Source organism: Camelus dromedarius, chromosome 20, assembly GCF_036321535.1.
Source record: "Camelus dromedarius isolate mCamDro1 chromosome 20, mCamDro1.pat, whole genome shotgun sequence".
NCBI lineage: Eukaryota > Metazoa > Chordata > Mammalia > Artiodactyla > Camelidae > Camelus > Camelus dromedarius.
The window spans coordinates 32,005,237-32,027,577 of NC_087455.1; the positions used below are offsets into that span (position 1 = coordinate 32,005,237).

At 38.5% G+C, this 22,341-nt stretch overlaps 2 protein-coding genes across 2 annotated transcripts in view; one reads left to right on the top strand and one right to left on the bottom strand.

Annotated features, from left to right (window-relative positions):
• Nucleotides 1-6,566, bottom strand: part of POP1 (POP1 homolog, ribonuclease P/MRP subunit) — a 34,239-nt gene extending 27,673 nt beyond the window's left edge. Inside the window, exons 1-2 of the mRNA XM_010981903.3 lie at nucleotides 6,461-6,566; nucleotides 1,213-1,353 (exon numbers count right to left, since the gene is read on the bottom strand). Coding sequence (XP_010980205.2) covers nucleotides 1,213-1,351 — 139 coding nt within the window. The 5' untranslated portion in view covers nucleotides 1,352-1,353; nucleotides 6,461-6,566. The remainder of the gene's footprint in view (nucleotides 1-1,212; nucleotides 1,354-6,460) is intronic.
• A 77-nt stretch (nucleotides 6,567-6,643) lies between these two features.
• Nucleotides 6,644-14,111, top strand: RIDA (reactive intermediate imine deaminase A homolog). Its single transcript, XM_010981904.3, has 6 exons — nucleotides 6,644-6,830; nucleotides 8,562-8,667; nucleotides 10,376-10,430; nucleotides 11,741-11,809; nucleotides 12,354-12,409; nucleotides 13,507-14,111. The coding sequence occupies exons 1-6, from the start codon at nucleotides 6,766-6,768 to the stop codon at nucleotides 13,567-13,569; spliced, it is 414 nt and encodes a 137-aa protein (XP_010980206.1). The 5' UTR covers nucleotides 6,644-6,765; the 3' UTR covers nucleotides 13,570-14,111.
• Nucleotides 14,112-22,341: the final 8,230 nt, after the last annotated feature.

Below are 22,341 nucleotides of genomic sequence, written 5' to 3' on the forward strand. Positions count from 1 at the left end.
GTAGAGTGTATGCTTAGCATGCACGAGCTGCTGGGTTCAATCCCCAGTACCTCCTCTAAAAGTAAACAAATCTAATTACCTCCTCCCTACCAAAATAAAATAATTAAATGATACAATAATAAGTAAGTAAGTTTTTTTTAAAAAAAGAAATAAAAGCAGAGTCTCTGTGCAAATGTCTGGGCATTCAAACCATTCTGCCTTAAGACAACATCAAATCCCTCTCTGTGAATAGCGGGGAGAGATCAGCAGAGAATTCTGCAGCATTCCCTCTCACTTCCACTGCAGTGATAATTATCAAACCCCTGTGATCACCAGACATGCTGCGAGGTCTGCCTCTGTGAGGTTTACACAAGATAATGTGTGCTCAGTCCTCTCACTCGGCATGCTGGGCACCAGTGTTGGATCTGAATCTATTTTCTGTTTTCTGTTGCTACCTAATGAACAACTATCGTAACACCTGCTAAGGTTCTAAAATCAGCACACAAACTGAATACAGATATGATAAATGTGCTATATTCCTATTAGGAAATACAGATGTGTAATTTAATAATAACTGTTTAGGAACAGATAAAATATATCAGCTCTAAGACATGTACAGCCAACTCCTGTTATTCCCAGCAGTTATGTTCTAGAAAGTCACAGGGAACACTGGATTAGTGAACCGCTGCTCCTAGAGAAAACACGCACGTATCTATGCATGCATGTATATATGATGGTGATCTTAACTCATAAAAACAACTCATCCTAGTCTATTCTATGTCCTTTCTTTTATAAAGAGAAAAACACAGTTCATAAGCTTACGTGACCTGCCCGAGGCGGGCCCACACTTGGAACTCAAAGCCGGGTCAGAGCGGGGAGCTCCCTGTACCACACGGCCCTGCCCCGCCAGTCTCTGTCCTCTGGTCACCTCCACGAGACTGAAACAAGAACGCAACTGGGAACACACGCTGGGAATGTCCCTGTGAGACAATTTAAACTTCTTTCTCACTCTGCATGTTCATGAATGACCTCCAAAGTGCCACGAGGATTAGTTTTGGGGGTGCAAACTTAGCAACTGGGTGAATTTGCAAACACAAAATTTGCAAATAATGAGGGTCAACTGTATCTGTTTTTAATCAGCTCATTTACTATTGAGATAACTATCAAAACGAGCGGACAACAGCAATTCAACCCAGGTGGCAGTGCGTGTAGGCAGTATCACGTGTACCTTACCTTTCTGAGCTTGGAAGGGTTTTCCACCTCCATTACGGTGCTTTACATCTCTATCAGCCACAAAGCCAGAGGATAAAGTCACATTGGTGGGCTGGTTTCTCATTTTCTTAGCATGTTTCCTTTCTTTTGCATTAGACATTTCTGGAAAGAAAGTAATAAATTTAGTACAGGGAGAAGAAACTTCCATTCAAAAGTAAAAATAAATTTAGTGAATAAACGTTCATGTGACTCAAAATTTGCCTCTTCAATATAATAAATCTCCATTTATCACAGGTGGATTGATGATATCGAAACATCACCCTGATACTGATCTACAGCAGGGGTTTCTAACCAGAGGGATCTCCAAGGGAGCCAGGAATGGTCTCAACACCAAAAACCTGATTCAACAGAAAAAAAAAGTTCTATTTTGCACTGCCAAATAATTGAGGCATATACCATTGCAGACACTGCATAAAGTCTGTTGGAAGAATGAAAAATGAGGTGTGAAAAGATCCCTATGCTGTGGCAAAAAAAAAAATAAACAAATAAACAAACTAGCTAAAACATTTTATCAAAATTCTTAGGTGAAACAAGAGCCACATGAATCCATGAGATACGGGCCACACTACTCCGACAGGATAACTTCACCAAAAATTGAACATAAATTACTGATGTTTTCATTTCTACTACTGAGCTGAGGCCAGCTGTACCTTTAATTTATAACAGCAAAAGGATTTCTATTTGAAGTAAGGACAAAGGACAAAAACCTGCTGGAGCCTGATGGCTTTACTCAGTAGTTCTCAGCTCTCAAGCTCAACACCTCCTTTCTTTTACTGAATAATTTGAAGCACCAGTTTTCTATTTTAAATGAAACTCATTAACATAATCTGCTAGACCCATAACTTTTATCAAAACATGTCCTACAATATGTGCCCTAATTGTAATGTAAAGGAGGACTAAAAGTAATTTTAATAAAATAATATGTATTTCCTGTGTGTAAATATTTCACTGTAACTGTACTTGATGACATCATAAAATAGATATTTTTAACCCGGAGGACAATCATTGACACAGGCACCAACAGAGGCATTGGCACAATCTGTAGAGCTGGAGAAGGGTGCTGGAAGCCCCCTTCCTACCCCCTACAACAGTCATGAATGCTTTCCCTGCTGTCTATAGGGAGGTCTGACGCAGGGAAGGGCCCTGAAGGAAGGGGGACACTAGGAGGTTGGGAAGCTCAGAGTAGCAGAACCAAGCTATTCCCTAAGAATTTAAATATTAATACTAGTATTAATATTAGTCTTTATTCGTACCTATACACAGAAGTACCATGAATGAAACAGCTACAAAGGCAAAGCAATAGAGGTGTGTTGTACTAGTACCTCAAAGAGAAAGTAGCAATGCCACTGGTGACATTTCCGAATTTCCTAACACTTCCTAACTTTCCAAATTGGTAAACACTCCTTGGTAAAGTACAAATTTTTTTTTTAAGTAGAATCTTGCCTTGATTTACTGTATTCCTAGAAAGTTGTGTGTATATTGAATCTATGCAGCCAAATGCCTTTATGCAAAGCAGGGCTGGACAACTGTGGGACTTTTCTGCACGCTGCGGGATGGCAGCAGCATTACCCTAATCAGTATGCCAACCAAAAGCACATGCAAAACTTTCAAACTGCCACATCAAGATGTGCATCACTTCCAGTGAGTACCACTGAATTAACTACCATGCATTCACTTACCTCTTTCCAATGTAAGATGTCACACAAAATTAAGAGTTATCTACGTGGCATAGTGTTTAAGAGCCTTCACTTTGGAGTTAAATCTAGATTCAAATACCTTCCTTAGCAGTTTCTAGTCACATAATCTTAGGAGAATTACTTTCCCTCTTTGAGCTTCAGTCTCCTCCTTCTGTACATGGGGATAATCACAAGGCTGCTGTGAGAATTAAATAAGGTAATGTCCGTAACACACAGCATGGGGCTTTGCATAAACTAAGGGCTTGGTTTTTATGGTAGCTATTATTTTTAAATAATAAATGAACTAACTATTCTTTAATAATAAATGAACTAACTAACTAACTAGGATTTTCTTATGAGCTATTATTCTTCAATAATAAACGAACTATGTCTTTCCACTTTCTCACTCCATTCTTCTTTGACCTAAATGAAAGACAACTACATCTATAGCCAAAAACATTTTTCAAACTAAAAAATAGGTAGGAAGTAAATGGAGTTCTACAGAAATGGTTGGCTGGTGAAGGACATGACTCAGATCAGTCTGCATTAAGAACTATTCAGAATTATCTTGCAACTTAGTCTACTATTACCTGCTTGAATCAGAACTTGCCCAGCAAGACAGAGCACTACCTGGGAACCCTGGCTCTGCTCAGGGCCAGGGCCAGGCTGGGAGTCCAGGATTAGGGTAACCTTCACAAGTCACATCTCTGAGTTTAGATTCCAGACTAAAAATTTAGCGATTGAACTAGCAATAGTCCTCTAACAGTTCTAACAGTAGAAGAGAATGAATATAGAATACATCCTTATGAAGTCTGAGGATTTAGCTTAAAATAGCTTCCAGAAGGAATCTTGTCTCTTACCTTAACATTCAAGTGAATTTTACATTTATTCCTAATATTGTTTGTGTTTGTTTTCATATTCATTCAATCAAAACTTTAGTAAGAACTAAATATGTATCAGGCTTCATGAAAGTCATTTCTCCCAAATCTTCAAATAAATTGGACACGTCATGTTTTCTCATGTAGCACATTATCCCCTGGTTGATCAGACACATGCCTTGGTAGACTGGTTTCAAAATCTGGGATTAAACAAGTGATTTCTAATTTCTTCAGATCCAAAAAGCTGGTGACTCAGACTTAATATAACTGCCTTAAGAATACAGGTACCTTGTTTCACAAGAAATATTTTACTCCAGTTCAATTATTTGTAATGCTCAAAGAGAACTCCTTATTTAAAAAATCATATGGTGAACTGTTTTGTAAATAAAAAATATCTCCTAGTTATCCAGTTTAATCAAATTTAACAATCTTTTGGGCACCTACTATGTGCATAAAACTTTTGGGCTGTGTGTATGCCGAAGTAGTATAGGGGTGTGGCCTCTTCCCTTAAAGAATTAGTCATCTTAGGCAGCCAACATTTACTGAGAACTATATGTGCCGGGTACTATTCCACATGCCTTACTCATTTAATTCTCACAACTTTGTGAGGGAAATACTAGCACTATCTTCATTTTATAAATGAAGAAACTGAAGCCAGGTAGGTAACATTAAGTTTGTGATTGTGCTGGGATTCAAACCAGGCAGTCTGGCTCTATTCACTTGTTTTTTGGGGGTTTTTTTGGTGGGGGTAGGTAATTAGGTTTCCTTATTTATTCTTAGAGAAGGTACTGGGGATTGAACCCAGAACCTAATGCATGCTAAGCATGCACTCTACCACTTGAGCTATACCCTCCCCCCTGTATTCACTATTTTTAAAACAAAAAAAAACAATTAGAGAGATAGACCCCATATAATAAAAGATTAAATTTTGCAGTACAGTGCAATAGGAAACTGCATACAGGAAAGAAAAAGTGTGAATCTGCAGGAAAAAGCAATGAGAAAACAGGATTTCATTAGTTGGAACTTGGATAGGGAAGAAAGAGTACTCAGGAATCTACTTTGTGAACTCAGGAGGACTCTGGACAAGTAGATTAGAGAGGGAAGAGAGAGCAGAAGAGGATAAAACTGAGTAGGCAAGGGGAGGCCAAAACTCTAAACCAATGAGAAAGCTCTGCCGGTTCCTGTGCTGGAAGTAGGAAAGCCAAAATCTCAGCAGTATGTGGAACAAAATGAGGGGGAATAAAGAGGATTTTCTGATATTACATTTCAGAAGCAGAGGACAGGGATTCTTTCTGTTACATCTCCAGCAACTAACAAAGTTCCTTGCACAAAGCAGAGGCTCAGTATATACATACACTTGCTGAACGTACATGTGAACGCATAAAAGTGTGAAACGTGCCTCTCATAATGCATATATTAACAGTTAAAAAGTATTTAGCCAAGTACCACTGCTTCTGATACAGCATGACTGAATATCTGCCAAGAGACCAGCTCTGGGGTCACTTGCTGGACCAAGATCAATAATCTATTTGAAATCAGACCCCAGTCACTAGGCTTCTGCTGAGATTGAAAGGGAACACATAGACACCTTGTAAAGCTCTACGTGCTCTCCAGAGAAAGGAGCATGGGTGGGGCAGGGAAGTGAATGACGCCCAGATCTACGTGCTGTCCCCTGAATGACCCATCTTATTCCTTTCGGGTGGCAGGAGAGGGGTGTGAGCCCATACCGAGGGACAGCCTCTGCCCAGTGGGGCAACACAGAGAAATGACAGAGGCAGGGGTCATGAGCGCAGGGGCTGAAGTGTAAGTAGTTAAGGCGTGCAGTTAGGGGGGGTGTAGTCTCCAGAAGAAGAGAACCAGGCATGGCTTTCTTAACACAACAGAAGCCATTTTTGGCCTAAGCCAGTTTATGATCTAAGCCTGGCCCCAATGCTTGCCTTTGAACAGGTCTCAGTAATAATAATCTTAAAGAAACAAAAGAACGAACAGCTATTATCAGGTTAGAGAAGTAGCAAGAGCAAAAATCATCTGTAAACTCCCAGTTCCATTTCCATGGTAAAGACTAGCCTGAAGCACTTTCTTGTGCAGTTTTGTGGAATTTGAACCCCCCCTTGGGCGCTGAATCACAGGATCAAATGGAACCTAAGGGAAGATGATGTTGACATTTTCTGACCCTCATGCCTTCAATCAACTAACGCCTAGACTCTGTTGACCTTCGCCCCAATTCTATGCCGAATTCTCCTCTGTTCAAGCCCCTTCTTGACTATGTATGTACCCTTAGCTTAAAATTTCCCCAATTTTGCTGTTCAGGGAGACACTGCTTTGGGAAAGACCGCTGGTGTTCACCTGACTTGCATCAAGTAATAAATCCTTCCCTCTCCCGGTTTTTTGGCTTGGTTGGTTTTTTGTTTTGTTTTGTTTTTTGGCTCAACACCCACCAAGAGGTGAACCTAGCTCTTCCGTAACAGGAGGAGGTGGGGCAGGAAGAGGGGGTCCCTGCCCAGACAGCAAGGAAAGAAGACCAGGTCACCCCGGTGTGAGGAAGAAAATCAGAGGGGAGACTGGCCAGTGCTCCAGCGCTGGTTGAGGGGACCTCCCCACACACTCCCCTCATTCTCGCGGATCCTGGCGAACGCCAGCCCCAACACGACCTACCTGCCAGACACTCTGTGGGAGGAAGCCAGAGCTCCCCAGGTCAGAATGACAAGGCTCTGCGACAGTCCTTACAGACGCGACGTGCGCGGCGAGCGAGCTGGACGGCGCATGCGCCCATGCGACCGCTGCCTCCACGTGGCCCAGAGTCTCGCAGAGACTACAATTCCCAGAATGCTTAGCGAAACCACCCCGGGCGATGCTTTAAAGTGGGGACTCTCAGCCCCGGTGGTTAGTCTCGTGATACGCCAGTGGGGCTAGTGTACTGGTTAGCTGTACCCAGGGGCAGCGAGAGAACAGGATTAGCCATGTCGTCCTTGATCAGGAAGGTAATCAGCACCGCCAAGGCCCCAGCGGCCCTTGGTCCCTACAGGTACTGAGGCATGTGGGAGTCGGGACTGACTCCAGGAGTGTGGAGTCCAGGATTCAGGGCTTGGAGGGGCTGGGGTCAGAGCTGGGGCGGGCCTCAGGGTTACTTGCCCGCAACCCCGCCCAACAAGCCGAACAGGGAAGGTGAACCTAGGAAGTGGGGCAACACATCCGGAGACCTGCTGCGAGTTATAAAGTTATCAATTTTATATTTAAAATGATAAAGAAAAGAGATATGGTCGGGAAAATCAGGGACGTCATGAAGTAAAAGGAAAGTTTGGAGCATGTTCGAAAGCAAAATATGGGAAACTAGAAGATTAGAAATGAGGATATCCTGTTTCTCAATAAACACGTAATGGTAAAACAAGTTTTACTTCTAAATTTAAATTGATATTAAGATTTCTGTATCAACATTTTTGAAACGGGGATACTTAATGCTACTGAATTGTATACCTTAAAATGGTAAATTTTGTTTTATATATATCACAATTAAAAAAAAGAAACAATGGAGGGGCTTTCTTTATCCAGAAACGAATAAATTTGCCTTTAAAGTTGATTTGTTTGTCTCTCTTTCAAGTCTCAGTGTAGTCTATTCGCTTTCCTGTGATTTTATCCTAATTCTGAAATTTAGTATCCTCGCTGCAAGAAAAGTTCCAAAAGCACTTTGCAGAAATGAAGAGTACCCTCACAGTTGGAGTTGGAGCCTTAATTGACCCTGCAGCAGCAGTGATTAAACTTGTCTGATAATAATTACACATTTTCTTAAGAGCACTCTTGGCATTACTTTTGTTTGTTTTACAGCTTTGCTGAGGTACAAGTTACATATAAAACTGACCCATTCTAAGTTTTAGTAAGTGTATATTCATGCATCAGCTGCTACAAACAAGGTTTTGAGTATTTCCGTCAACCTACCCTTCCCCACCAAAAAAAATTCCCTCATACTCTTTTGTGGTCAGTTCCCACTCCTACCTGAGGCAGCTACTAGTCTACTTTCTGGGTTTTGTTTTGTTTTTCCCTAGAATTTCTTATAAGTAGAATCAAATAATATGTAGCCTTTAGTTGGATCTATTAGTGGGTGTTTTTTTATTTGTTTTTCTTGTTGGCTATCATGAATAATGCTGTTCTGAACATTCATGATGTCTTTGGACATGTGTTTTCATTTCTTTTCGGTAGTTGCCTAGGAGAGAAATTGCTGGGTTGTATGTTACGTATATGTTTATAAGAAATTGCCAAGCTGTTTTCCAAAGTGTCTGTACTGCCAGGCATTCCCACCAACAATGTATGAGGGTTCCAGTTGCTCCATATCTTCTTCAGTGCTTGTTATTATCAGTGATGCCTTATTGTATGTAATGGTATCTTAGTGTGGTTTTGGTTTACATTACTCCTTGGCTCTTTCTATGTCTTCTTTTGTGAAGTATCTGTTTAAACCTCCTGCCCAAATTGTACTGGGTTGTTTGTCTTTAAACTAATGAGTTATAAGAGTTCTTCATGTATTGTAGATGTAAGTCCTTTGTTAGGTACACGTTTTGCAAATATTTTCTCCCAGTCTGTGATTAGTGTTTTCATTTTCTTAAAGATGTCTTTCAACAAGCAAAAGTTTTTCATTTTAATGAGGTCCAATTATCAACATTTTTATTTTACATTTTGTGCTTTTTTTGTCCTAGGAAAGAAGTCTTTTAGCATTGAATTTTATATTTATATTTTATATATTCACTGTATTTCTTGTTCATTGCAGTCAGGCTGTGTTAGTCGACAGGACCATTTACATTTCAGGACAGCTAGGCATGGACCCTGCAAGTGGACAGCTTGTGCCAGGAGGAGTGGCAGAAGAAGCTAAACAGGTGAGTGATTTTTCATATTTGAAGTTCCCTTCTCTCTTTTTAATATTGAGGAGTATTAGGAATCCCCTTGACTGATTTGTTTTATAGAGATTATCAGATAAGTGCTTTTTAAGTTACTGATTGACTTAGGACAGGTTTTTGTCAGTAGAAAATTGAAAATGTTATGAATCATTTAACAACCAAAAAAAAAAAAGATAAAGGTAACTTTAAACTTGAATTATTGGATATTAACTAAGCTTATTGTGATAAATCATTTTACAATATATACATATATTAAATCATGTTAAACAACTAAAACTAATACAATGTTATATGTCAGTTATATTTCAATAAAATGGGAGGGGGAAACCCTGAATTACTGATCAGATAACATCTTGCTACTTCCAAATGGATTGGGAAATTTTCTTATCAGGGCCAATGACTTGCAAAAAAAAAAATCCACTACCACAGAAGTAAAAGTCAACATTTGTTAGAAAGAGAGATATAGCAAAGGTTCCATGCAGTATGTCTTTTAAGATCAGAATGGGGGATAGAATTCTAATCCAATAAATAGAATTAAATTATAATTTAATATTTTCACTGAGTCATTTGTAATATTCAAAGATAAAAAACAACCCAAATATCCATCCATAAGGAAGTAGTTAAGTAAATCATGCTAGATCCATTCAATTAAGTTAATATATTGAGATCTCCAAGATAAGTTGTTACATGATAAAATAAAACCAAGATGCAGAACAGCATGCACAATAAGCTACCACCTCTGAGTGTGTGTCTGTCTAAGGATATAATCATTTACATTGGTATAAGCACTGAGTGTCTCTGGAAGGTTATACAAGAAACTAGAAACAATGCTTACCTCTGATAAAGGAAACTGATAGGGTGGGTAGGGAAGGAGACATCTTTTCATTGTATGTGCTTTTTTTTTATAGCTTTTGAGGTTGTTTTTTCTTTTTTGCCATATCCATGTATTACTTATTTAGGAGATTAATTACTTTTTTATAAAAATCAAATAATGTGACCAGTCAAGTGGAAGAATGAGCTGAAAAAATAATAAATTAAGGACAGGGTGAAAAACCAATGTTTTTCCAAAGGCCATAGTGTCAAACATATACACAATTTGCTAATACTGTTTTTTGATAAAAAGGAAGAACTCTTTAAAAATCGAATATTGCTTTAGGGAGGGAGGGTATAGCTCAGTGGTAGAGCACATGTTTAGCATGCACGAGGTCCTGGGTTCAATCCCCAGTCCCTCCACCAAAAAAATTAATAAATAAATAAACCTAATTTCCTCCCCACCCCAGAATAAAATAAATAAAAATCGAATATTGCTTTAAAAAAAACATGTTTTAATGCTGACTAGCTCATACTTATTCTCATACTGATACAGAATTAGGAGCCTCAGTAATTATTTCTGTTTTAGCTTAGTGGACATTGGCTGAGAATTTCACACACCCAGCACTGAGGAAGAGACTTCAGTTTTTTTCCTCACAAAAGTAGACAAATTCTCACTGTATTTCCATTAAAGAAAGCCAAGAAGCAATTCACTTGTAGAGAGGTGGCCTCCCAAGAGTATAATTTCCTAGAAAAGGAAAATTTTTTCTGCAGCATAGGCTATTTAAGGATGTATTAGGGAAACATGGTTAGTTGAATTCAATTAAAGCTTTAATGTAACATCAGTGCCTTAAGCCTTTTTTGCCTTGGTTCACAGGCTCTTACAAACATAGGTGAAATTCTGAAAGCTGCAGGCTGTGACTTCACGAATGGTGAGCAACTTGATATTATTTCACATTTCTGTTTGATATTTCTTTGATCTTTTTGAAGAATACATGGCATTCAGTAATATGTCATGCCAAACATTTGTTGTTTAAAATTGGTTTAATTTCAATCCCATTTTAATCAAGAATCAGTCACCAACCCGTATACATACTATTGATGAAAAATTAATCAGTAGTCAATCTAAGAAAAAATTGGAAAATTTTATTTGAGCCAACCTGAGGATTATAACTTGGGAGACAATCTTTCAGAAAGCTCTGAGAACTGTTCTGAAGAGGTAAGGGGAGAGGCCAGAAAATAATATGATTTTGGTGAAGGGGTACATTCAGTCAAAGGGCACACACTTTGGTAGAAGGTTACTGCTATTCACAAGGAACAGATTTCTTAATGGTTTTAGTGCTTTTCTAAGTATGGGAAGATTCCAAAAACTAGGTTCCTTAAATTTTCTCCTGAAAATATCTGAGAGCCAGTTGTGCCAGTTGTCCCAGAGCACAAAGTGCCTTATCCTGATCTCCCTCAGTTCCTTTCAGGATATATTATTGTAGGTCAGCGACTGCGGTGGCCAAGGACGATTCTTGTAGGACTGGATGGTGGGCAGCATTCTTTATTTTACAATTCCCTCCCTTTCGACCTTAATTCCAACCAAGGTTTGGGTTTGGGAGGCATTTCAGGATCAGTTGGTCCCATAGCACTAGGAATGCTCATTCCCAGGTCAGGTGAGGATTTCATTGATAGGCCACTCGGTGTACTATTAGGGACTAGGGCTCTGTTAACAGTAGCAAAAGCCACAGTCCAGGAAGTGGTTCTCTCTTGTTGCTCCCTCCGATACCTAGAGTTACATTATTATAATCATTGCTCTTGTGAAACTCATTTCAAGTCATCCAGTTAGCCTTATTTTTATTGGAGGCTCAGTCACACATTTGGTAAAGCAGGAAACAATAATCTTGTAAAATAGGCAGAATACAAGTAATACAACTAGTGACATTAATAAGGTCATAAGTAAGTAATGTTATCTTCTAAAGAGTTACATGGCTGGCACCAGAAGAAGAAGAATTGAACCTTGTGGCTGGGCAGATATTTCTGTCATTGGAGAGGTCTGGGTAAGGCTCACTGCAGGTGCACAATGCACCCTAGAGGGGAGGGAGGAGGACTAAATGGGCAGAGAAAAAAGTTTACGTTTAAATTTTTCTTGTCTTGCCTTAAAATGTGAATTTTATTTCATCAGTACTGTTTCTCTAAGTATGTTTTGGATCCGACCAGGTGACTAAATAAACATAATGGCAATTTATATATCTCCTAGTGGTGAAAACAACAGTTATGCTGGCTGACATAAATGACTTCAGTACTGTCAATGACATCTACAAAGAGTGTAAGTAGTCTGGCTTTATTACTGTTTTCCATTTTAAAGAGAAATGAATCTATTACCCTTAATGAGTGTCCTTTATGAATTAAGAGTGTGAGGAGATGCTGAAGAAATGGTCGTAGATCTTGTCCTAAAAGAATCAATAGCCTAGTAGGAAACATGCAGTGTGCCCTCGTGAAAAAGATCCAAGGCATTTCTATTGCATTTTCTAGAATAACATACTACAGCCTGACAAATCCATTTTCCTAAAGCTCAATTTTGGTACACGCTTCTCAGGCTTTCTGTAAGTATCACTTTAAAAACAACCCCCTTCATGTCAAACAAGATGAACACGTCAGAGTATATGGGTATTTTCATTTTTTTCTCAGAAAGTTAAGATATTTTTTAAAGTGTTACCTATCATAGGAATCCTCTGGCAAGATATTTTATCAAACAAATATGAAAGTGAGCTGCTTTTTTTTCACGTTGGTTACTTGCTAGATTCTTAATTATGCAGGGTTGGGTAACAATATAATATCTGAAAACTAAAATGAAATTCTTTTAAATTTAGATTTCAAGAGTAGTTTTCCTGCAAGAGCTGCCTACCAGGTTGCTGCTTTGCCCAAAGTAAGTACGCTGTAAAATGACTCATGTACACAATTTTAAATTTCTACATTGTTTTCTGAATATAACAAACTAAGCACTGTGGCAGGAACTCAAAAGTCTAAAAGGAAGCACCCAATATTACATGCATGGCGGGGAGGGGAGACAAAGAAATTTAAGAAAATTTTTAAAATTTGACCTAAAAGTTAAGAAAATTAAAAAGCAAGACCACACATGAACATGGACACAATAGAATCAGAGTACTTAAATTGTGAGAAAAAGTAAAATGGGAGCTGCACTGTTTTCATGTTACTTAGAGACTATACATTGAGCCAGGTCTGGAGTTCTGCGGTAAAATTTCTACTTTTCTATCGTATAATAAAAAATCTAGACCTTCCATTAGAAAAAATAATCTCAAAACCAGTGGCTCATATATTTATCTCACTGTTCTTATTTTGGTGCCCTAATATAACTAGAAGCTCTTCCTCTGCCCTTAGTGCAACATTCCCACCTACAAAGAAGCAGCTCTCACTGACTTCCGATTCTAATTTTCCACTGAAGAAAATTATCTTCTATGATGGGGGGAGGGTATAGCTCAGTGGTAGAGCGCATGCTTAGCATGCACGAGGTCCTGGGTTCAATCCCCAGTGCCTCCTTAAAAAAAATATATATATATCTCTCCTCTATGAGTGGTATTTTTGTTGCTTTAATTGGTTGTTAGCTGGAATGATCAGCATCATCAAATTAAGGCATAGAGTGTGACTGAAGGAGCTCTGAACTTGGAGTCACAAGACATGCGTTTGAACCTCTTTGTTTAGCTTTGCGTCCTGGAACAGGTTAATTAACCTTTCCAAGCTTCCATGTGTCATCCTCTGAATTGAGAGCCCACTTGATAATAGAGCAGCTATGAGAGTCATGTGAGCTAACAGAGCTGACCACGTTTAGCGTGCTAGCCTGGCCTCTCCTCGATTCGTAGTGAACGTCCCCCTTCCTGTCCTTTGAAAAGCTTAATGTTAAAAATACATGTCTTTCTGTTAATCGCACGTGCTTTTAATAGGCCTTGTGGCCCTCTCTTAATCTGTGAAAATGATCTAAACATCGCTTTGATATTTTCCTGACAGGGAGGCCATGTTGAGATTGAAGCAGTAGCTGTCCAAGGACCTCTCCAGACAGCATCACTCTAAGTGGGCCCAGTGTTACTTAATCTGGAATTTTAATAATGTTTTTAATTAATTCAGCTAATGTCTTACTTTTTATAATTGATGTTGGGAAGTGTAAGGTTGATGGGCATATCTGAAGTTACTATGGAAATACCATATAATAAGGGGGATTGAACACAAATTGAAGATTAATGATGAATCTAGTTACTGATGTTATAAAGTACACTTATAACACTCGTATCATTGGATGTGGGAAAAGAGACACACATTACATAGTTACTCAGATAAATAAAAGGAAAGGGAAATAGCATGTAGGAAAGATGAGTCGCTAATTCCTGAGAAATAAAGAGCACACCTAATTCAATTAAACCCTATTAAGTCAATGATGTGAAATATTTAGCTCTCATGTCAGATACATGATTCTGCTTTTGCTTGAATAAAATTCAAGTGTTTGAGTTTGAATGGTAGAGATGAAGAAGAAACTGGGCCAAAAGGAGAAGAAACAGGGCCAAAATTTTATATAGATGATACTTTTCTAATGGAAATAAAATAGCATGCAGATTTTCCTTGGTGTGAGTCTGTTCACTTATTTTTTTTAACATTTTAATTCATACATTAAATTACATTACCTAATTAAGGGTGGAGGAACCATGAAATTTAAACTCCAACTTTTTTCTCAAAGCTTACAATTCTGACTTTGTACATTTTTACAGTGTTGTAATAAGGCTGTGTATAACTATTTTGTGTTTGTTCTTTGAAGTCTTTTAACATTTTTAGACAACTACTATGTGAGTACCTCCTTGTCGCAGAATAAATTTTAATACACAACTATGTAGATTATAAAGCGAAAGCCCCCTTCACTCGCTGTTCGTTCTGCTTACCTCCCCAAAGACGGCCACTGCTGAGAGTTTTGAGCCTTTAAAAGGAACTTTACTGTATGTATTATTCTACAGATTGCTTTCTTCTGTCTTGCAGGCCTTCCATATAAATACATATAGAGCTACCTCATTTTAAAAACTGTTGCAGAGTCTTCTTCGGTGTGGGCATACCTTAGGTGATTTAACCATTCCTCCGAACAATTTGATGTTTGCAAAATATTAACACCAGTGCTGCCGTAACATTTTCACACACACACCTAACATTCTTCCATATTACTTATTTGTTTCAGGTTATTTTAGAAATGTGATGCTAATTTGAAAGGTTTGGTCTACCAAATGACAATTTAAAAGCAGTTAAGAACACCAGTTTTTTGTTTGTGTTTGGGGTTTTTTTTGGGGGGGGGGAGGGAGGTAATTAGGTTTATTTATTTATTTAATAGAGGTACTGGGGACTGCATGCTAAGTGCAAGCTCTACCAGTGAGCTATACCCTCCCTCCTAAGAATACCAGTTTTAAGAGCACAGACTTCAATTCCAGTGGGGTTCTAGGCCCAGATCTACCATTATTAGCTCTATGACCTTAAACTAGTTGTTCAACTTCTTTAAGCCTCAGTTTCCTGAGAGATAATAATTGCACCTTCTCAAAGGGATGTCATAAGAATTGAATAAGATAATGTTTATGGAAAGTACTTAGTGTCTAGCATACAGTAAAGGCTCAGAAAAGCTATCACTACTCAGCAGTGTTTAATAATTGTTAATCATATGGAATAATGTGCTAGATGGAAAAGTTTCTGCTATTTTTACAACTAAATTTATTAACAAAAGATAAAGATGAGGATTCTTCAAGCAGGCAGAGTTGGAGTATAGCACTGTGAATTGATAAAACAAGTAGGCACCGAAAATCATTGTAGACATTTTTACAAGAAGCAGTATAGCACAGTAGTTAAGGGCATGACTGTGGAGCCAAAATCCTGGAGTTCAAATCCTGTTTCACCACTTACGAGCTTTGTAACTTTGGCCAAGTTACTTAAAGTGCTCTGTTCTGTTTCTCCTGTAAAATATCTCCTGTGTTTAATCTGTAAAGTGAGGCTATGACTAGTACCTACTTTATAAGGTTGTTGTAAGGATTAAAGAACTTAGTATGTATTAAAGCACTTAGAATAATGCCTGGCACATACCTATGATGATGATAGAAGGCTTTCTATTATTTGGCAATAAAAATGAGCAATCAAGCCACAGAGAGACATGGAGGAACCTTAAAAGCATTACTAAATGCTGTCTGAGAAGATTACATATTACATGATCCCAACTGTATGACATTCCCAAAGAAGCAAAACTATGGAGATGATAAAAAGATTAGTAGTTTGGTGTAGCCATTATGGAAAACAGTATGGAGATTCCTCAGAAAACTAAAAATAAGATTTACCATTTGATCCAGCAATCCCACTCCTGGGCATATACCCGGAGGGAACTCAAATTTGAAAAGATAATCAAATGCACTCCAAGACGTGGAAGCAGCGTAAATGTCCATCAGCCGATGACTAGAGACGTTAGGACAGCAAAACTACTATGTATGATACTGTGATGGTAGATACGTGTCATGCATTTATCAAAAACCATAGAATGTACAACACAGAGTGAACCCCAGTGTAAACTACAGACTTTAGTTAATAATAATGTGTCAGTATTCATCAGTTGTAACAAATGTACCACAGTAACTAAACATGTTAATAATCACAGAAACTGCAGTGGGGAGAGGGAGTATTTGGGTACTCTGTCATTAAAATGTCCTAGATGGGGTAGGGTATAGTTCAGTGGTAGAACACATGATTAGCATGCAGGAGGTCATGAGTTCAATCCCCAGTACCTCCATTAAATAAGTAATAATAATAAATAAACCTAATTACCTCCCCCCAACAACAACAAAAAAAAGAGTGAAAAAAAAATGTCCTAGAAAATTTAAACCTTTTGTTTTTAAGGATTGTAGTAATGCCATCTGTGTTAGAGTGTTAAGTGAAAATTTCTTCCCTTTCAATTAGAAGATGGTGCTCATAGTTAACTGGTATTGCCTAAAAATATAAAAACTTAGGAAAATCAGCAAGTGACAAACACCACCAACCCCCCTCCAAATGTGCTTGGAAAAATGTTTGACAGGTGGTGAAATTTGTCTAGGACAATACCTGAATTTAAGTTACCCATCAAAACTGGCTTTTTATCAAAAAAAAAAAAAAACCAGTTTATTATCTACTTCACACTTATGAAAGAAGCTATATAATTTATATGCATAGTTTAAAGCATAATAAAATGAACAGCTACATACCAAACCCAGCTTAAGAAGGCAACATCACCAATACTCTTGAAGCCCCACATAAGCCCTTCTCAGTCCCATTCTCCTTGCTTCCCCCGAAGGTAACTACAACCCTAAATTTTGTGTTAATCGTTCTTGCTTTTCTTTATAGTTTTGCCATGTAGAAGTTACGCATTTAAATGATTGTTTAGTTTTGCCTGGTTTTGAATTTTATGTTAATAAAATATGGAATATATTTGTCTGACTTGTTTTCATTCAATGTTATGGTTTAAAAAAAACAAACACCTAATATCAAGCAGATACCAAAGAATGCTGGCCTCCTCCATTCCCACCACACAGTGAGAAAAAGAACATTCTTACTGCTGTAGAAGACCAGACATGATGCCCCAGTCCTGTCCCCTTCTCTCCCATCTCAGAGGAAACCTATATCCTGAATTTTGCATTTATCATTTCTTCTTTCTTCTGTTACGTGTTTGAATCATTAAAATGTTTCTAAGTTTCGGAAGTAAAACAAAATGAACCCATATTTGCATATTTGCATTGTTTTTTTGCTTTTAAAGGAAATGTCTTTAACATTTCACCATGGAGTATGATGCGTGCTGTGGGCTTTTTATGTATTTCTTTTATTAAATCAAGACAGTTTCCTTCTATTCCGGCTTTGCTAAAAGCCCTCCTTCCTTCCATCCTTCCTTCCTTCCACAAATACTTAATAAGCCAGATATTGTTATGAGTGCTGTGAATATACTACAATAAATAGCTACGAATCTACAAATGAGTCAAAACCCAGATATTGTTATGTGTTGTAATTCCAAAATAAACAGCCAAAGATTCTTCCTCTTATGGTGAGCAGACAAACAAAACATGTAAATTATGTATTAGACAAATTCATAGGGTCAGAAAATAGGTTAGAGGTTACCAGGGTTGGGGGTAGCAAGCTATGGGGAGTTACTGCTTAATGGGTACAGCTTCTATTGGAAGTGATGAAACAGTTTTGGAAATAATGGTGATGATTTGCACAGCATTGCGATGTATTTAGTGCTGCTGAATTGTACTTAAAAACAGTTAAAATGGTAAATTTTATGTATATTTTACTACAATTTTTTTAAGTTAAAAAAGACACAAAAATTATGTTAGATTGTTAAGAGCTATAGAGAAAAGCAAAGCAAGGGGACTGGAGAGTACTGGGGATTACAAGTTTAACAGGGTCATTGAGGTGACATTGGAGTTTAAAATGGTTGTTGAAATTCATTGAATTTTTTCTGTATCTATGAGATCATCATATGATTCTTCTCGTTCAGTTTGCTAATATAGTAAGATACAACTATAGTAATGAATTTTTTGTAGTGTAGAACCAATCTCATTCCTAGATAAATTCAACTTGGTCAACATATACGTGTTAGTCAATGCACATTCAACTTGGTCAACATATATATTTATAATGTATATGTTTCATGTTGGGCCAGCTGACGTCCTTTAGAGTCAGACAGCACCCATTTCTGGGCTCTCAGATGTCTGATGTTTTTTTGCTGGGTGTGTCTCCCCTAACAAACTGATAGCCCCAGGTAATGCCTACCTTATCAGAGTCAAACCCCACTGCCCTTCACGGACCCTAAACCTCTTACCTCACCTACAACCAACCAGAGACACAAGTCGACCAGGCACCTTGTGACCAACTTTATAAAACACAAAACACCCCAAAAACAGGCTCTTGGTGCTCATGCAGGCACCCCTTGCCTGTGTGACCCGCTGCTGTCTTTGACACTTACCGCAGTAAACCCCTTTCTATTCTTATGCTTAGCCTCTGGTAAATTCTTTTACCAACCTGTGTGTCACTGGCTCACCGAACGACCACCCCATTGTGCACACAACAATTCACACACTCAAATTCAGAATGATGTGATTTTGTTTAGGATCTTTACATTTATATTCATCTGTGAGACTGGCTTTTTTCTTCTTTTAAGAGTTTATGGTAAATATCTGTCCTTAAATGTTTGATAGTTTACCTATAAAACTGCTCAGGCTTGGTATTTTCTTTGGGAAAAAAAATTTATACATATAAATTTTATTTAATTATTTTTTGTGTGTTTTTATTTTGTTTGGTTTGGCGGGAAGAGGGGGTGATTAGGTTTATTTGTTTATTTTTCATGGAAGTACTGGGGATTGAACCCAGGACCTCCTGCATGCTAGGCATGCGCTCTACCACTGAGCTGTACCTTCCCTCCGGGAAAAAATTTTAAGCTACTGATTCAATTTTTTTCATAACAGGAGCATCCAGGTTTTCTAGTCTTTTCTTAAGTCAGTTTTGGTCATTTACATTGTAACAGAATTTGCACATTTTGGGCTGCCCCTCGCAGGCCTGCAAGACCTGTATTCACCCAGCTCCAAGACCGAAGAAAGAACTCAGAGTCAGTGACAAAGACATCGGAGGTTTAATGGACGGGGGGGGGGCGCTTACATGTCTGAAGCGAGGTCCTGGAGCGACCCCCCGCTATGTCCGGCGGACAGAAGACAGAACACGGCGGCGTCTTCACTTTCAGGGGCGGGCGGAGGTTAGCATTTATACCGGAAACTGACATCAGGTTGGCTCATTTGTTGCCGGGGAAACCAGCAGAGGCGCATGCCCCTCACCTTCCCTTTTATAAGAACAGTCGGTAGCTGGGGCCTGGGGCAAGTATGCAGGAAGGTCAGTCCTGTAAGTTGGGTGTAGCTGAAGCAGACACTGGTCCAGCAGATGTACCCAGAGCAGGAGAAAAGCCACCTTGAACGGCCTGACCATACAGCACACTGCATCTAAATTTCACCTTTTAATCACTTGTGGAGCCAGCTGGTGCTCTCCTGAAGTAACTCTAAAGAAAACCCACACCCCAGGGCTCTCTGTGTGCCTGGAGACACCTTAACCCCCACTCCCCACTGCAGGACCCGCCACATACTTGCATTTCTGCAAGAAAAAAAATTTTCCCCTTGCCCCAGGAGACAGCCCGTCTCACAATACCCTAGGTGGACAGGCCTCACAAACTGGCCTAATCAGTCATAAATCATATTATTCAGAGGAGTCCCTGACAGATCTTACAACCAATCAGGTACCTGTGCACGAATTGATCATGCAGCCCCTACTCCTGTGTGCACAGCCCCCTCCTTCCTAAAAAGACCTTACACGCCCACCCTTGATGCTTTGATTCTTTCCACAGACCTCTTGTCTGTGTGGCCTGCTGTTGCCTATAGCAATGTAATTATTAAACTTTTCTCCTATTCTTAAACTTCTCCTTGCCTTTGGTACACGTTTGCCTCGGCGCTCACACCGGCAGCTCTCGTCTGCGTGGCCCACTGTTGTCTGTAGCAGCGTAACTATTAAACTCTAATTTGGTCTTAAACTTTCCTTGGCCTCTGGTAAATTCTTTTCCCAACCCGCGTCACCAGCCCGCTTCGCTGGGTCCCACAGCATCACTTGCAATTATATTCAAGGGCCCTCTTTTCATCTAATACAGTCTATCTGGGCTTCTATTTTTTTTTTTTTTAAATCAGTCTTGCCCAGAAGTTTATCGATTTTATTAATCTTTTTAAAGAATCATATTTTGGCTTTTTTGATTCTTTCCATTATATCCTTCTTTTCTTTGTCATTATTGTTGGCTCTTATACTTAATATTTTCTCCAGCTCATTTATAAGACACTTTTTTCTACTTTTAAGACTCTTGTTTGAAAGTGACAGAAATCCAACTCAAAATAGCATTGAAATAAAGAGGATTTCATAGGTTCATATAACAGAGAAATCCAGAGTACAGTTGGCTTTAAGCATGTGTGTTCCAGAAATCTCCTGGCTCCATCCGGCTCTTAGGGAAAGATGCTGCAGGCCCAGACATATAGACCACCAAGGTACTAACCGCAGCAGGAAGACATCATTTCCTGATACCTGTGGCAGGAGAGTCTCAGAGAAGCCTCTGATTGGTCCAGCCCACGTTAGGGACCCATTCCTGAACCAATCACTGTGCCAGGAAATTAGATACTATGGCCAGGCTGTGGTCTAAGGAACACAGTTACAGATAGGTCGTGACTTCAAATTCAAACCCAACAATGAGAAAGCTGGAAATAAAATGCTGAGTTGTTAGTGGCTGGACTGGGATTTCAAGTCTTTCCACACTGACGGAGAATCACGATTTTTGTTAAATGTGAAAAAGAACACTTATTGAATATTATTAGCCTTTCACACATACAGAAATAGCAATCTTTTTGAAGTGTGTTATCATTAAATAAGTAATCATAAGATGTCCAAAGAGTCACCCTTATTTCCCTGCTGTTGTCACATTCCTCACCTTTGATGGAGTGTGTAATTTAAAAAATGCTCTTCTTTCTGAAGGACACAATGAGTCAAAAGGAATATGCTTCTATAATAAAAATTCACATTAAAAATACAAAGAAAAGCTTTCAAACACTTTATTTCTAATAGCATACTCAATCAACATTGTAAATATTGAACCAGCAGTACAAAAGAGTTTTATAAAAATTTTGGCCATCGTTTCCGATAGCCAACGATATTCAGTTCTGAGTAAATTATCATGATTATATAAGAATAAAGAGCATTTGTCATCAACAAACATTTAGAGTGCCAAATCTGTACCAGGCCCTACAGGGCACTTTTCCTGCTCTCTAAAGAGCTTACAATCTTTTCTCTCCCATTTGGTCAACAATTAGAAAGTATTAAAAATAACTCTAAATAAAATATTAAGCTCACTCAGTGTTTTTTTTCCCCCTAAGAGATCAAAAAATTATTTATCAGAAGTTGTGGTCAGCTGAGTGCTAAAATACTTGGGTACAGTTACTCTCTCTATAGCACTAATCAATATTTACTAATAGAACAAGTATTATTGGAACATTCTACAACCCATTATCCCCAACAGATTCCAACGAGGGAAATCCAGAAATGCTGTGCTTAGTGGTTCAATAGACTTAGAGTTCTATTAATATTTGTGCTTTGGCTAACTTGCTACTGCAACACTAAAATAATAACAATCCCTCACATACGTGAACATGATTTTTTGACTGACTGAATTATGTATAATACTTAGATTTCATCCTTTAAAGTTTATATTTTCTGAAGTTTCTACCATGAACGTGTATTCATTTCATACTAAGAGAAAAATTATTTTAATGATAAAAGAATTCTCCCTTGTAATTATCACCTAAATAATCACTGTGTCACATTCAAGTACTTAGACAAAAGCAGTGGTTTTCCCCCTAAAAAACCCTTTTTAACAAAACTCTGGTATTGAGAAAACTTGAAGCAAATCCATACTAATCCACTGAATAACTATTAGCTGAAATGACTTTTAGTTTGTCCTCACACTGAATTGCTATGAGTGTGAAGGTGGTTGGAAAAGTCACTTTCGGACCTTGTGACTTCCCAGTGAGGTGCTGGGGCTGAAACCCTCCCAGCCCAAAGCCCCTCTACATCAGGATAGCTACTGTTGAAAGCCTCTTTCCTCATCACTGAATAATTTAAGTATTTGGAATCAGGGTCACATGAATCAATTTAATATAAAAAGCATTACTTTTTTCATAAATTTACATGATAGTATGGATGATGTTGCTATAGTTATTTTTACTTTATTAAGAAAAA

What these genes read in the sequence shown, in the direction of transcription:
- RIDA (XM_010981904.3), top strand. Translation starts at nt 6,766, where the DNA reads ATGTCGTCCTTGATCAGGAAGGTAATCAGCACCGCCAAGGCCCCAGCG. An exon ending in AGGCTGTGACTTCACGAATG is followed by an intron (nt 10,431 to 11,740) that starts GTGAGCAACTTG and finishes TATATCTCCTAG; the next exon opens with TGGTGAAAACAACAGTTATG. An exon ending in CAATGACATCTACAAAGAGT is followed by an intron (nt 11,810 to 12,353) that starts GTAAGTAGTCTG and finishes TTTTAAATTTAG; the next exon opens with ATTTCAAGAGTAGTTTTCCT.